Raw genomic sequence first — 16885 nt, 5'->3', positions numbered from 1 at the left:
ACAAACCCATCTCTCTCAGCCTGTCTTGATAGGAGAGGTGCTCCATCCCTCTATTCATCTTGGTGGCCCTCTTCTAGGCCCACTCCAACAGCTCCATGTCTTTCCTGTGCTGAAAACTCCAGAGCTGGATGCAGTACTCCAGGTGGGGGCCTCACAACAGCAATATTAAGGATTTATCTAAAGGATTTACCCACAGGTCCTGAAGGCTTAATTCTTCTCTGTCACAAAAAACAGCATGCTACTAAACTGGAAGCAATTATGATACAAACTACTTTAGGGTCCCTGAAGAGAAGCAGAATGGTTGAGAACCATGTTGGAGACAACCAACTTTCCTCAGAGATCAAGTCATCACTAGCCTATCTGTGAACTACTTGAGTCTACAGATTAGGAAGCATTCTTCTTACCTCCCCTTTCCCTGTAGAGCATGCACAGGTGCTTAATAAGTATCAGAGATACAAAAGTCTATATTTGCTCTTTTTTATAAACGAACATTTTAAATAGTCATTATTATAGCTAAGAAAAAATAATCACTACTACTTAACACTAATTGGAAGATCTTTTTCATTCACTTAATATTCCTTTCTTTTTATAAACTTCTATCCAAATTAATTTACTAAAGTCCCCATGAAAAACTCCAACTTTTAAGAAGTTCAGCAGGAACACAAGAAATGAAGGTGCCATGACATTAATAGGAATCTCATTATCAAGTCCAGTTGTCAAACCCAGAGCACTGATTAGTAGACAGCAAGGGGAAAAAATATATGCTTTAATATACTGCAAATCTCAGTATAAAGATTTTGAAAGTCCCAGAAATTTTTCATTTGGAGCTTATTCCTTCTAAGGAGCTGAATGAAAGTGATGTCTTTTACCAATGACATTTAGCAGCATAAAGGGAATAATGACATCATTTTCACACCTTACATTAAATGTATTTAAGTAGATGAAACTGCTTGCTTTCCACTCAGTTATCAAACATGCACATGTAAAATAAAGACCATGCTGCCCTCTTACTCTCAAAAATGCTTTCCAGATCAGAACTACAAACCCTGTGGGATGAGGTTGGGATGTTGACACTTATAGTTGAGAATTTTTTGACCCCAGGAGGAACTACAGAATTTCTTGCCACAGATTAGGTGGCTATTGTAAGACTGGGTTCAAAAACCGAATAATGACACCAAAGTAAGAAAAATACATTAACCATTCTTAATAGAAACAGACTAAACCAAAAAATAAATAAAAATTGTGGGAAGCCACAGAATGCTCCACGTGATGATATTTCATGAACTGTATTCCCAACAAACATGCCATGTCCTTATATATTTCTTTAACTGTTCACTGCTGGCTACTGTTGTAGATCCAGATGTCTGTTTTCATGCTCTCATGAGACATCCTCCCCAACAGTTCCAACTCAGGACAAAATTAGAACTACTGTTCAACCACTCTAATTTAGCTATAGCATAAGTAGGACTGATCGCCACAACAGTTGTACCCTGGACACCTGTTAAAGTTAATAAAAGCTGCAGAGGAAGGCAAAGTTTAGCCTAAAGTGATTGTTTTCCCCATTAACTATTCTTAAATGTACTACTTCCTTTGAAGAACAAGCAATTACAGTTAAGATTTATTGATTTCATAATTCCACTTAGAGAACTAAATTTAAAATAAACGAGCCCCAAGAAAGTTCAGTATTCTATGAAGCGGATGTTTAAATAATCTGACTACCTGATATCTCTATGCACTATTCATAGTGAAAGGATTTGTTAAACTCAAAACGTGAGGTACCATCTTCTGAAAGTAATTCTGAGTCAAACAAGAAGCTGAGATGGTTAGTTCTGGAGAGTGACACTAAAACTGCTGTGAAAAATAGAAAAAAAAGAAAGAAGAAAACTTGCTACAGGTGCATCAGTCTGAAAGAAGAGCTACTGATGTACCTTGATGTATGAGGGCTTGGCTTACCATGGAACTTCAAATCCCATAGACTGTTTCTTTCCAGACACTGTCATTTTGGTAATTTTTGGCACAATTTCAGATTCCATTCTGGCTGATTCGGAATCCCTCGTTTTCCCTAGTAACAGACAAAAAGTAAGTTTGAACTTAAGGTTGCGACTAACAGGTGTTTATTAATTTAACAACTCACATTACTTCTCTCCAAATCAAAGATAGTAGTCTTTCATGATCAACTCTCACATTTCAGTGTCTTACTTACATATATTAAATAATTATTCAAAATTATCTACACTTATATCCATTGTGAAAATCTCATCTCTATCTCCAAGCATTCACATGACACACCATTCAAGAGCTTTACTCACAGCAGTTCTGCAGGGTGCCAGAAGCATTTCATGCAATATGAGGATGAAAAAATACTTTGCAGCTGCTCAGTAGATGATTAGGTTAATTCTTATTTATAGTTTTTCTTTTGCCTTAACATTGTTAAGCCTCAAGGCTATTGTAAAACAGAAAATATGTCTATCTCAGCTATGTGTGGGCTACAAGGCCTTCCCTGAAACCTAGAAACTGACTTGTCTTGTACTGAATTACATTGAAGAAAAGAAGCAATACTCCAAAGCTAGCTAATTTAAAAGTTTTTTAGAAATAACTACAAGAATTGAGTAACTTAATTACTTTAAAGGTATTAACTTTAACCATAACGTAAATGAAAACACAATTACAGTAAGGTTCATTCTTAATTTTGTGAAACTACAGTTTCACAACTAATAGCACTACAGTGCTATTAGTTTCTTATCAAGCTGTAAAAAAAAAATATTTACTCTGCAGAGGAGTTGTTTATGTAAAAGAAGTAAACTAGGTCCTTTCTTTCCACAATTCCCTCTTTAATATGTTAGGATCCCTTCTTCCTTCAAGAAAAAGACTTTCAGCTTTACAGTGTGAGCGACAGCAGCTGCACCTTGTCTGAAGAATGTTACATACATGAGAAAGCAAAACAATAACCTGAATTCAGAAGCAAGTTTTAAACAAGCTTCAACTACAGATGTATCTGAAAACTAGAAAAATGACACTACTCTTCCAGTAGTAGACCAGTTCAGATACTCAAGAGCCAAGTGAATATCAAGTTACTCTTGATACTATATTTTAGATATACTATATTAGGATGAACTGTTTAGAGTCATTTGGTTCTACTCATTTAGGTTAACTCTTTACTGCATTCTTATGTATGACAGCTACACTTTTAAACCACAAAATCATACAAGTTTGCAGGTTACATAAAAAGTTGCAGTCAAAGCTGCTGAAGATTTCAGGTAAGGAAACAGAATCCCACAGACATCTACAACAGCAAACAAAAAAAGATCTTGTGCGACTTTTTCAAAACAATCACACTACAGATGGAGGAGACATTTTTATTTATCTGATGACTTGGTCTTCATCTCCCTCATTTCTCTTATCTGCTGATATTTATATGCCACCTGCAGATCTCTGAAAGAAGTAATCTATGTGTTTTATCAACAGGTCCATACAAATTACACCATAAATAAGGAACAAAAGTAAGAGAAATAAAGGCAACAGCACAAAGCATGACTTATAAGAATCACAAATTATGTAACTGACAAACAAATATTAATATTCAGAATATCAAATTTTCACTGGACAGGGACTACTAGTTAAGCACAAAGATTTTGTTTCATCTTCAAGCTGCTAAATAGATCACATATAGGAATTTTTTAATAAGTAGTTAAACACTTCAATCACAGTAAAAATTACATTACTCTTGTTGCCAACTTGGTATGGCTTTTTCCTCTTCAATTCTAACAATTTTCAAGCAAATCACTTTAAGTTAACAGGTAAACATGAAAGCTTTACTTCTCATTTGAAAGCTGAATTACAGTTATTTCTCAAAAAATACCATGTTTGAGATCTGGTTGCAAGGAACTAATAATTACAAAAAACACAACTAAATTGAAATGAGATCAGTTGAAAGAAACCAAAATAACAATTCATATTATATTATATCAAAATAACCTGTAATCTGTTGATCCAAAAATCAAAAGTTTTACAAAATACATCTTCTCTAATCAATTTCAAAATTAAGCTTCACTCTGTACAATTAATGTTGGACGGTTTATTACTGACCCAAAGTTAAACTGTACACGGAGACAAAATACATTCCACTAACGGAGTATTTGACACAGAAAATAAACTTAAAACTATAATTTAGTTGAAAGAAGATACAAAACTAAAGTTACAAAGAGTAAGACAAAGTAAAATAATTGTCCATTGACACTGACAGTATGGGTGGGTGTTTTATTCAGTTTTATAAGTAACGATAACAATGATAATTAATCAATTAATTAAATACTAAAGCACAGGTGGAATGAGGAAGCAGACTGGGATCATATAAAGATAAACCAAACCATAATAAGATAATCCTATAATGGACATTCAAACAGATGCAAAGACAAGGCAAGAATTATTAGCAACACTACTGATAGGAGCGTCAAATACAATTTTCTGATTTCAATGTTTTTATAACCAAGTACAGAAAAATCAAGCTGCACATTTGAGATAAAGACTGAGTCTGTATTTTATGCACTACAGGCGCCATTAAAGATTAATAATTATGGGTTTCATTACAAAGGACAGGAGGCTGAGAAAGGAATATACTTTACTATCTAATCTATAGGGAACCGGAGAAAACTGTATGATAAATTCTTATCTGCTTTAGCAGGCAAAGCAAAAGCTATTTGGCACTTAAAAAATTGCATGCAGATCCTTAAGTTGCACCTTGGAACTAAAAGGAAGTCAATGCACAAAGCTGATATAATTCTTAAAACACTTCTTAATCAACAAGCAGGGTATCCTATGGCAAGTGAAGTGCACTACAAGCCCAGAAAAAGTGTAGAAGCAGTAATCCCAATCTGATTAGGACAAAAGCAACTCTGAGGAAAATTAACCTTTGAAGGGAAAGGAAAACATGGGTTAAATTTTTGCCAAGAAGGGCTTCATAAAGTTCTTCATGCCTACTGCCATTTGGACATTGTCAAACACATACCTAAGTAATTCAACGGCAATATATGACCTAAATCAAGAGTACACATAAAATTAAAACGAAGACAGATACATATTTGTAAACTCCAAAAGAAGCCCCAGTGCCTCCTTGGTACATTTCACTACTCTAGTATTGCAAAAAGTAAATATATGTGTGGACCCTACAAGTAAATGCATGGTGTCAAATTGCAGAGCAAGAGATTTAACTGAAGAGGATATGTCATAAAAATCCTGGCAATTCACTAACTTAATATTATGAAAATTTTAAGTTTCCTTCCATGAAAACACATAGGATATATTTATAAATTATAGAAATGTAAAAACTTAAAGGCTTGTCAGCATGATAGTTCTCACAATTCAGAATGTTTAAAACCCCAAACTTCTAGTCTATCTTAAGCAAAGCAGCTTTCAGACAGACAGACTGCACTGACATCAGAGTACCTAGACTAAATTGTACTGCAGCCACAAGTCAAACACTATTACAAAACAAAATATGCACTGATGAACCTTGTCGCAGTATTAAATTAGGATAAGCCTAACATCAAAGGGAACAGACAGACCTGCAATGCCATTATTCCAATACAGCTGGAGTACAGCACCCTGACAAAGCTCTCTTCTATTATTCTTTGTTTTTACCTCTCCTATGACTGCCAGTTGGTCTTCTGACTTAACAGCCTTTTGACTTAGTCAAAAAGCATTACTAATGACACTTGCTGTAACTTCAAAATTATTAAAAGTACAACCCCAAAATCTGATGGCACAATAAAGTATCTGCAGGCTGATAAAAGGATACAGATACACAGATATGGAGGAAGGAAGTAAAACATAGGGACAGTCTTTAAAAATTAAGAGTCTCCCTGGATGTTCAAGCTAGAAGAGCAAAGTATCTAGATATACTCAGCCACCTTCCTTTACTGTAAGCAACTCCCTTTGGATTTCTTTGGTAAAGTCGGTTGTAAGGAGTACCTGTAAAAGATCTATACAAACAAATCAAAAGATTGCTATGGTTACTTTATCAAACATAACTGGCTTGATACATTCTTTTTTCAGTTTTGTTCATATATATACTTAACATTGGAAGTAATCTGAAGATAGAAACTGATCTTTTCTCTAATTCTATTGGAGGTATGGAAGGTTTCAGTACATGAAAGTGTTGACTGATGGTCTAGTCTGTTCCCAGGTAGTTTAAAGATGAATAAAAATAGAAGTCTGTTAAACAGCCACTATCTCAAGAAAGACATGTTGATACCAGTTGAAACAGGGATATTAGCATACTTGGAGAAATGCATGCAAACACTGGGTATTTAAATCCACACTAGCTTTGTTCAGATGACCATACCTTTCCACAACAGAACGAAAATGCCATAGTTTTCAATTCCCATACACAGAGGCTTCTGCTCCCAACTTGTCTTCCCCTCATCAAACTGTAAATTGGCACTGAAACTTGAAATTCAACTACACCACTGCACAGAGAAGCCTGTTTCTGCTAAGATGAACCAGAATTTTTCATGTGCCTGAATTGAGCTTGAAAAGCAAGGACGAATGTCAACAAGTCAGGCATGTCTCCAGTCCGTGCTTTTTCAGATGGCAATCCCATTTAAATAAATTCATGCCTACTCATAAAACAACTACTAGGGGTGTATCAGCAATGGCAAAGGATCAAACCTTCAAGGGAATTATGATCTTATTAGCTGTGACCAGATGTCAGTTAGTTTCTCTTTAAAGCTTTAAGTCATTTACATGCTTTTGACATTTTTACTTGGTTTATATTGTTCTTCTGTTTTCAAAAGTGGCATGCACACCTAAAGCCATATTTTGAATGGGGCTGAGGATCCTAGATTCTATTGACTCTTAATAAACAGAACTACACTTACTTAAGCAGGTTCTCCTAATGCTGCCTAAACCAGCACTGCCATGAAAAAAAATATACATGTAATACCATGCTTTCTAATCTAGAAGATATGGTTTGCATCCCTTCCTCTGCTACAGACTTTCTATATAACCACAAGCAAGCCACTTAACACCTCTGTCTACTGATTATACAGCAACAGCCACCAACTGTATAAAAGAAAACAGACAGTGCACTTGTTTTGTACTGGTTTTGTGCACTGTGTCATGAGCTTGTTCCAAGTCTGTTTAATGACTCACTGTTTAAAAAAAAAATATTTTTTGCATGCAGTACTGGCAGTCCAACTATTGAGTGGAACAACAGAAGACATAGTTTCTGTCTGAAAAGCAGAGTTAATAGCTGAGGCTCCTCTCAAGATCATACTCCCCTTCCTATATGCTGCACTATTATTTTAAACTAATTTTACAATTGTAAAAATATTTCAAATATGGACTCACATGAGTGAGTCAACCAGATGTAGGTGCCTGCCTGACAACACAAAATTTCAAGCTCAGAAGTAGGTATCACCTGTTTGCCCACATACATCTGGGTTTATATTAACATCTAACACATCCACCATGTAACAAGCCACCTGAAAAATTTCAAATTGTTTACATTCTTCTATTTATGTCATAAAACTCATCAGTTTCTAGTCTTTCATTAAAACTTTTAATTTGCCTTAAAAACAGTAAAATTTATTTTTTTCTCTTTAAATTACACAGCACACTGGAAAAAATAACATGAGAAAATATTGAAATTTGTCCCGTTAGAGAGATATGCTACTGAAAAGAATATATTTTGGTTTTATAATTCAACTAAATTTTTTGACACTCCTGAATTCCACAAAATATACAAAATATAGTGGCAACTTGCAGTTTAGTTAGGTTTGCACTGGGATGCAGCACACTGGATCGTCAGTGGTACTGGGTATTAATATTATCATCACATCACAGTGCCAAGAATATTAGAAGTCCAGGACTCTCAACTACACACTACCAGTACATAAAACTAGGGAACTTAGAACATCCCAGATTTCCTAAGTTTACAGTTTGCTAACCTTTAAAACATTCTGCCTGCACATAACTTGCCGTGCATCATCCCTGTAGCCCATCAATTAAATTTCTTTGGATGTAACAGCAGAGACAAAGCCTGCTGCACGTGTGAGAACTTCAACACAGAATTCCTTCCATATGAAAACTTCAGTATTTAAAGTATACTGGTTCAAAATATCCATTTTTAAGGAAATGTATGACATTATACTACTATGAACCGCGATATACAAATGGATGCTACTGAATATCCACAGCACTTATGAAAATAATGCAACAGTCCAAAATAACAGAAAAGGCAACTTGCTAAGTCACCCCTTAGTGATGAGCCACGGTCATTATAAAGATACTACTGAAAACAATTCTCCAAACAAGAACACTGAACTTTTTCTTTTTAAAAGAAAGGTTATTTCCTAATAGAAACCACAGTCAGGGGCTTTCCAGGTAACTTTGTCTTGTTGTTATAACTATTACCTTCTCTGCAAAGTTTCAGATGGTGAATATGACTTTTTTTTTTTCCCATGAAATTGGGAGTAGGCATTTGCACTGAAAAATGCTGAAAACAAAAATGTCTACTTGCACCTAACTAAAAGAATTTTTTGTTTTGTTCCTAAGGTTTGATACAGCAGGAGGGAAGAAGGACACGACAGGATCTTGAGTGGTGATACTCCTGAGTATCTCCATCATGGGCCACTTTCCTGTGACCCACAAAACACCAACAGCACAACTTGCTTCCCCAAGACTGAAGTTCCAGAAACAGTTTGCTACATGCAGCTGCAACAACTGGATGTGCAGCAGGCCCAGTCAGAAGGGCCTGGCAGCCTCGCCTGTTAGACCCAGCTGGCACTTCTCACTTCTCTGGCTTTACTTTCAATGCTTGCAACTTTCAGCAAGTTGAAATCTCTAGTCCAAAAAATAATTTGTTCAAGTGAGGTTCCTGCCTGGGGCCTTATTTTCCTGCCACACAGGGAGAACAGGGAAATTGGAAGATAAAAGACAGCAAATTTTCAAAAATGCCACCTAAAGAAAGTTATTTGCATAAATGAAATCCTTCAAGTAATCTTTTCACATTCTGAAAACCCACTCAATTTAGCCTTAGAAAAGTTTGCACACACTCTTACAGCTGAAGTTTTAAAATCTAAATCCCAGAAATACTTCATCGACCTTCAATATGTAGCTACTGTGACTAATTTTGTCCAGGCTGGACACGATTGCATCACCTGAGTGAAAATTCTGCCACTCCTGTCGTCTCCATAGTTTCCTTCCACATAAACAAACTGGCATAAATTTGCCTTGGATAAATCACAAAAATAAACAAAACTGGGGGGCAAGAGAAGAAAAACAACCATATGGTGAGCATTGGCAAGCAGCAAGACACACAGACTATCAAGGACACACAAGGTTTTCAAGAATGAAAATCAATAAAGCAGAGAGGTTGCAATGAGAGCTACAATGACAATAAAAAAAAAAAAAAAGACAATATTAGTGAACAACCTAACCTGGGAAAAAACTGCATGTAAAGAGAGGGAGAAAGTAAGAGGCCACATACTCAGTGTAAAGTTACATCCAGAGCTAAACATGAACAAAGGAAACAAAAGAAGATCAGAACTGAAAGCGAATGCAAATTACAACTGGAAAAGAGCAAACATGGAAAATAATAATGGCTAATGATTGGAAAATAGGTAGGAAACTGGGAATGGCTAGATAAGGAGTTTAAAATTACAAAGTAGAGAAAATGGAACTGCAATAACAAATTTGGAATGACATGGTGAAATATTGTGTTTAAGACACAAACAGGAATTCAATAAAAAAAACTTGAACATGACTTAATAAGTTAGAGGGTAAGAAGGACACAGATACTGACATTAGATCAGGCTGAAGTGGATGGGGTGGAATGTGTTATAACAAGGCAACACATTTTCTTCCTGCCTGAAACATTTCTGGAGCCTCACCATGTCTCTTGCCATCAATACTTTGTCCCCACCTGAAGACGAATGATACAGAATACAGCACTCAGTTACTGTTGTGTGCTCTTGGTCTTCTTACCTGAAACAAACACCTTCCTATGGACATTTTCTGGCCATCAGGACTTATTCAAATTACGCACAGTCAAACCTGCAAGTAGCACAAAATTAATTTCACCTGTCAAAAGCTACTTTTTCTCTGTGACTCCTTACTGCAGTTGTTCCACTGAATGGTGTACATTTAATTTAGAATATCTAGTGCTGCCACAGAAACCCAGTGTTTCATAGAACGGTGTAGATATACATATAATATAAATTTTTATATAAAAAGATTGTGCTGATCTCTATTGCAACTGTGAGCCTTCAGTGTTTTCACAACTTAAACTCGCATCTCTCAATATTTGGATGCTTAATAGGGCATGTATGTTTTTATGAAATTATGTTTAAGCAACACACGATAACAAAGGGATGCATAGACCAGTTCTGTATGTAGACCATTGGTAGGGTCTTTCCAGAAACATAGATAATTGGTCTGGTTTACATTCACAGTTAATCTACTAGAGGAAAGAAAGGCACTGTCACTATAGTAAAACTCTCAAGATTTCCAGTTTCACTAAACCACCACCTCCCATGTAAAAGATCGGAGACCTGCTGTACAGAAAGACAGACTGGAGGGGTGGTGACTGTTTTCTTCTAGAGATTACCCAAACATCAGCTGTCCCCTTTCGATGTTTCTAATACGTAAATGCTTAAAGGCCCAATAGGAATTCACAACAATCAAAACAGTGACTTTGTCATCCATCAAGTTTTTCAAAACAATGTCCCTGTGGTATTTCTCACGCTACTGCTCATAGTTAAATGGACTAAAATCCAGTCCTTCACACAATTTAACTCAGCACAACTCATCCTGTAACTACTGAAACCTTATTGTGGGAGGTGTATTGCTTCGCACTCTAGCAATGCCAACAATACCCCTTCTAAATCCATAACTGAAGGTAAAACCTCCTGTAAAATTTTATTGCACTTTTGCAGTTGTTCTGTTACAGCACCTTTACTCTCCCCCACATACACAACCATAAGTCGTTGGTTGTGTTTCCTAACTCAACGAATTTTTCTTAAATGACTGTGAATTTTCTTTCACTGAGATTTAGAAAAAGCTCGGTCTGATATTTCTGAAGTGCAACTTCCTACCATAAATGGTCACGTAAAAAGCAGAGTCAGCACAATGGGGAAGATAACCCTAAAAAGATATCCCCTTTACCCAGTCATTTAATTGTCCAGAATACAGAGTCCATGCAAATTACCAGAATTTCTGTTAAAAACTTGGCCCAAAATGAGTATGTAAAACTGAAAGTACAATATGTACATTCTATTACAATTATATCGAATTTCCAAAAATAACAGACAGCAATTTCAGGTCGAATTCTTAACTAAAGCTCTAATGCCAGAGGATGGTGCTATTTGCCTGCACATCATCCAAGTAATTCAGAAACAACATCATGCCTTTTACACATTGACGCAATTACATTCCCGTTGACTGTATTGAGGAGCGCAAGGCATTTTACAAAAGAAAGCTTTCCTGATCTATGACTTCTATTTATGCACCAAAATCACTTCAGTATGAAACAGAAGTTTAAATATAAGAACTGTGAATATGAAAAACATATCAAACTGACAGTATTTAAATAGTAAAATCATCTTGCATTTGTTCAACTTTTCCGTAACCATTCTGCAAATTTTCTCCAGAAACTTAACAAGGTGGCCTTTCAAAGGTGCAGAAGAAAAAAATGTATTTATTAATCATGTATGATTAAGAATGTTGAAGGCACAAATATTTTTAGCATTTTTAAGTCCCAGAAAAGTGTATTTTACAAAATTTTAGTGTAGTGAGAACTTCTAGGTAAGACTAGCTAAAACTTTATTTAATTTAAATTTAGGTTCTCTGAATTCCCAGCTCTCCCACTCTGCTGGTGACATTACAATCATACTAGTTTCTGATTAGGCCAGAGAGCTGACATATCTGTGGGAGAATTAATCAATTTTTGTCTTAAAATTCAGTCAAATTTGAAAGTCTTCACTTGTCCATGCATCCACTTTTTTTGGTTCTCTGCAAAGCTAGTTCTGTATAAGAAAAATAGATCCACTCAATGCCCTTCCATGGTTTCAGGGGCATTTCAGTGAAAATTGCAATGTCACAGCATAAGCTGCATTTCAGAGTGGAAGATTTGTGGCTTCAGAGCACCAAAAACCTAATCATATATCAGCTGTTGAAAAAAGCAGCTCAGGGGCTTATGTAAGATGTGATTTTAAAGAATCAAATGTGTTCATCAGATTGAGTATGGTTTAAAAGAAAGAAAGAAAAAAAAAGAAGGTCCAGCAGTACAGCAATTACTGATAATACTAGATATACACAAACACCCCTCACTTACTGTAAATTGAATTCATGAGTACAAGTACTCACTAACTGAATTGACTTTTGCATTTCTGCTTGCAAGGATATGGTAATTAAACAGCAAATCCTCAGAAATGTCCCCTTTTAGTTTGTGGGGGTTTTCCCTTAAGAAGACAAAAAAATAGACATACTCTACTTACATATTTTACAAAAAGTCAGCCAAATATTCCCATTTTGAAAGCTTTACCTATAATGAAGATGAAAGGAAATGACAGTATTTATTACAATTTCATTAAAGACGGAAGGAATGGTGGTATGGGACTGCCAACAGAAATGGAACCAGAAAGATGGAAACACATGACGTGGAACAGTTCAAGGGTAATTTTACTTTGGTTGCTATAAAACTGACTTCTTGATCATCCTTGCCATGCTCACCATCTCCTACTCAACAGAGATGGAGACATTTTACCAAGTTAGGGCACTTCTCTGGGATCTAGTAAAACTAAGTACTAAAACAAAGTCCTCACTATAACTGACAGAAACTGGATGATATGTATACGATTCACACCACAGTAAATGTTCAGACTTTTGACATTTTTTGAGAGCTTTTTTTTTCTTTGCACTTAGACAAGCCACAACCTTCCAATTAAAAAGCACTTCACTATAGACTACTAATCAGCTTTAGGTGTGAGCCTCAGCTCAAAACCAACCATCTTTGTGTTCACTATTTGCTCATATAGAGAACTCAAAGATCTAGCTTGCATTTGTGCTAGAAATACTTCAATGCCAGTTAAATTCTACAGTCCATAGCCATAGCAGAGATTGGAACTCAAAAAGCATCATTTCAGGACACTGCACTGCTTTCATTAAGGCAGAAAACGGCTACTGAAGAAAAAGATACTAAGGTACAAAGATGAATAAAGTTATAGAACTTTTTCTTCTGAAACATAAATAAGACTAAATATTCATAGAATAAAAGCAACATACCAAAGAGTATTACAACCCTCCATACTGAAAACTACAATTACATAAAAGAACACAAACAAAAAACCCACTGCTGACAAAAAAACACTCTAATACAGTGAAAACAAGTGGGCAATTTCAAATCTCAAAATAAAAATCATTAAAAGATATTATTATTTTGACCAAATAAATTAGACACAATCATTTCCCAAACAGTCACAGAACAATGTTTAGTGTTTGTGTTTCTTGATCTTGAGCAATTTTAATAAATTGAGGAAACTGACAAGGAAAAAGATCATTACCCAGAATGGAAATGATGCTGGAAGGCAGGCTCCAATGAGAATGAAACCAGTAAGACACAAGACTAACATTCTAACAAGCTTGCCTGCTTTGCAGAAAAAATTGTGTTTTATGCAAGACAGCGCAACACCTTTTACTCTGGAAGGGAAAAAAAAAAAAACCAAAAAAACCAACTTCAAAAGGAACAAGAATAAGAAGTGAAATAGGAACTACCATGTTACATTTAAGAGATGCTCTCACTTTTTAAGGCAATCAATCAGAACAGGGTCTGCCCATGTGCCCCCAAGACAACGGGAATTTTCTTCAGAGCAAGTATTTGTAGCTGTGCCCATAAAGACTTTATGTAAGATAAGCAGCTAACTACTGTAAATAAAATTTGTAAAGAAAACAGCTCACATGAACTAATAATACAGCTGAATGATGGAAAAAGTACCTCTGACAGGTGACGAGCCCCAGTACAGAAGAACTCCCACACCTAGGAGATGATAAGCCCCTAATAACCAGAGCTGTAATCAAAGATGGAGGATAGAGTAGGAAAGATGGTATTTACAGTTTTACAACACAGAATAGCTCAAAGGCACTGTTAATTTGAAAATCCTACCTCTTCTGGTATTCCAACTAGTCTCTTAATAACCAAAACTTAAGCAGATACTGAAAATGTATAACCTTGTAAAAAGTTCAATTATACATAACTGAGTTTATTTTAAAAAAACTGTGAACCTTTAACAGTTAAACACATGCATTTAAGAGCCACCTGAACAATTACTCTGAAGAGAAAAATGTTAAAGGTTCAGATTCTTACCAATCAGAAAGAATAAATACTAAAAGGACAAACTGGAAACAAAAGGCATTAAAAATACATTGTTCTTTGTACATGTAAATTAAGTTAAACATTTCACACAATCTGTTCAAAGAAAATATGCTGAGTGAACATACACCTTTTATAGTACTTGTTTTACTAGGACTGAATGTAAAATAATGAAGTAAAACACAGACAATTAACAAAACCAAGCAAAACTATTAACAAGGTGCTGGTTTTCCTTCGTGTTTTTTCCTCCAAATTAGAGACTAATACTGATAAACCTGCTCTTCCCCTCCTTAACTGTTCCAAGATTTCAGATTAAGGGGTGATGTTTTACGCTATTAGTTCAATTTTGCGTTACTTCTCAACAACAAAATATGAAGTTGGTATAAAAAAAATAAGTAACTGCAGGATCACAGTTCTTCAACAGAAATTTCAGAAATGCTAATTAAAGTTTTAACACTTTTTCTTATACCAGTCTAAGATAGTTTTTAAAAAATTAGATTTATAAATTATTTCTATGTAGATGGGACAGTTAAAGTACTCTGGAGGCATTCAATTTTAAAAATATAACACCAGGAGAAAACACTTAAGATTTCCTCCTTCTAGCTGAATTTTGTTTTCAGTGTTCTTACAGCATGAAACCAAAGGTTGTAGGTGCACCATCAAGTGTTTCTACAATATGCTCACAACCTATAATTCAATACTAAAAATTACACTTTACAATGTCCTATTATTTAGCAAGGTGCTCTCCCTATTTTTTATAATAGATACCACTTAAATTCAGAACATATTCCCATCATCATCCAGTCTTACTCCCCTCCTTAATGCTATTTTCCACTCATGGGAGAACATCAGAAGAGAAACAAAGGGAAATGAGGCTTCAAGTTCAGTCACGTTCTTATCTACTAGTTTTTGGTACTATGTCCTTAACAACGGGGTACATGAAGATGTGTTATCCACATGCGACTGCTCTCTGTGGGAAGAGACCTTGACTGGTCATAATTACTCTAATGAACCAGCATTTTATTCTACCTTACTACTGGCATTCGAAGCTCAGTTTTTCTGATATAATTAGCTACATCACCAGTATCAGCTCTTGCTGGCAGACTTTCCAGATATTCCTGTGCTGTAAAGGATCTTTTTCTGCATGCACCTCCCAAACTCGAGCAACTCCTGCCATTTGGAAAGAAAGACTGCAATCTCAGTTTTGTTCTCAGTGCTACACAGATCAAAGTTCAATAAATCACACATAAACCTACTCAACAGCAGCTATCTAGCAAAAGACAAGCAATAACTAAATACATCTATAGGAGAGGATGACCGTATTCTCAAAGCACAGATTGAGACAGAAACTGGTAGATCAAGCTATTTGAAACTACTAAGGCATACTTTACTGTCACAATTTTATTCTAGTTCATTCTTGTGAAATTTTCTGGTTTTCTTCACTGTAATAGCAACAGGCTTCCTTCAACATCTACTTTTAGTGCTTCCTTTAATTCTAATGGAAGGCCCATTTCCTAAATAAACAGAATTAGTTTGCAACTCTGTCATCTTGTCCTGTTCATAAATACAGTACATTTGAGGAAAGGCAAAAATTAAGAGGAAGTAACAGTTACTAAAAATGCAAAGATATAGGAAAGCTTTAGCATTCTTTCTTATTTAAATATCCTAGTGGCAACACATTTAGAGACAAAGAATATTTGAATGTTAGGTGAGAAACTGCTAAAGATCTCTGTATCTAACTTGCAAAACAAACTCAAGCTGCATCAATGCAGTACGCTGATCAAACCTACTTTAGGTTATCTGCAGTCCAGAACTGCCACAGTATTAAAAAAACGTACTAGCAGGAAAAAAAAAAAAAACACACCAAAAAAAACCACCTGAAAACAAGTTCACGCAACTATTACTACAATTTTAGAGACAAATTTTAAGCTATCTGAAAAGCCACAAAGACAGTTTTCCAGGACCACCACTGTGCATCACACTGTTTGTGTGAACACTTAGTTACAATAGATTATATACCAGAAGGACATAATTCCCTAAGGAACACATTATGGATGCTACAACCAACAATGGATATTACTAGGGATTTAGTGAATCTACCACTAATTTGATGATTAAGCTGACAGTAGGGCTTTTCCGTAGCTAATTGATACAAAATCCTAGAATTAAGCTCTAACTGTATTTACCAGGGAAACCACTGCAAGGAAAAGTGCAGACACTGGCCAAGCTGAAGTAAGCAAGGTATAAGTAAGCCACTTGACATACACAGCAGCACACATTTGAGAAGCACAAAATACATTTTAAAAAATTATTTCTTCTGCACTAAAAAATCAGGAAAAGTTTATAAAAATGGCACCATCCTTCAGCACAAGAAATGTATTCACATACACAGTTCAGTTTTCCCTTTTGAATTGCAGCATGTTTTACAATATCTGCATTATTTATCTACACTTGAAATATTTATATATATTATCATTGTGAAAACTTACTTATTCCACATTTTCCTATTAATTCATCTGG

General features: G+C 35.4%; 1 protein-coding gene across 2 annotated transcripts in view; it reads right to left on the bottom strand.

The window, feature by feature from the left end:
* Positions 1-16885, bottom strand: part of HBS1L (HBS1 like translational GTPase) — a 59793-nt gene that overhangs the window by 23449 nt on the left and 19459 nt on the right. The window contains exons 1-2 of one of the 2 annotated variants that reach the window (XM_064649437.1): positions 9985-10006; positions 1954-2062 (exon numbers count right to left, since the gene is read on the bottom strand). In XM_064649437.1, coding sequence (XP_064505507.1) covers positions 1954-2033 — 80 coding nt within the window. In that variant the 5' untranslated portion in view covers positions 2034-2062; positions 9985-10006. Of the gene's footprint in view, positions 1-1953; positions 2063-9984; positions 10007-16885 lie in introns of those variants that run through there. The other variant, XM_064649436.1, reaches the window with a different exon arrangement.

This window comes from Pseudopipra pipra, chromosome 3 (assembly GCF_036250125.1).
Source record: "Pseudopipra pipra isolate bDixPip1 chromosome 3, bDixPip1.hap1, whole genome shotgun sequence".
Lineage (NCBI taxonomy): Eukaryota > Metazoa > Chordata > Aves > Passeriformes > Pipridae > Pseudopipra > Pseudopipra pipra.
The sequence above is the reverse complement of the archived record's forward strand: the minus strand, read 5'-3'. Positions and strand labels throughout refer to the sequence as shown.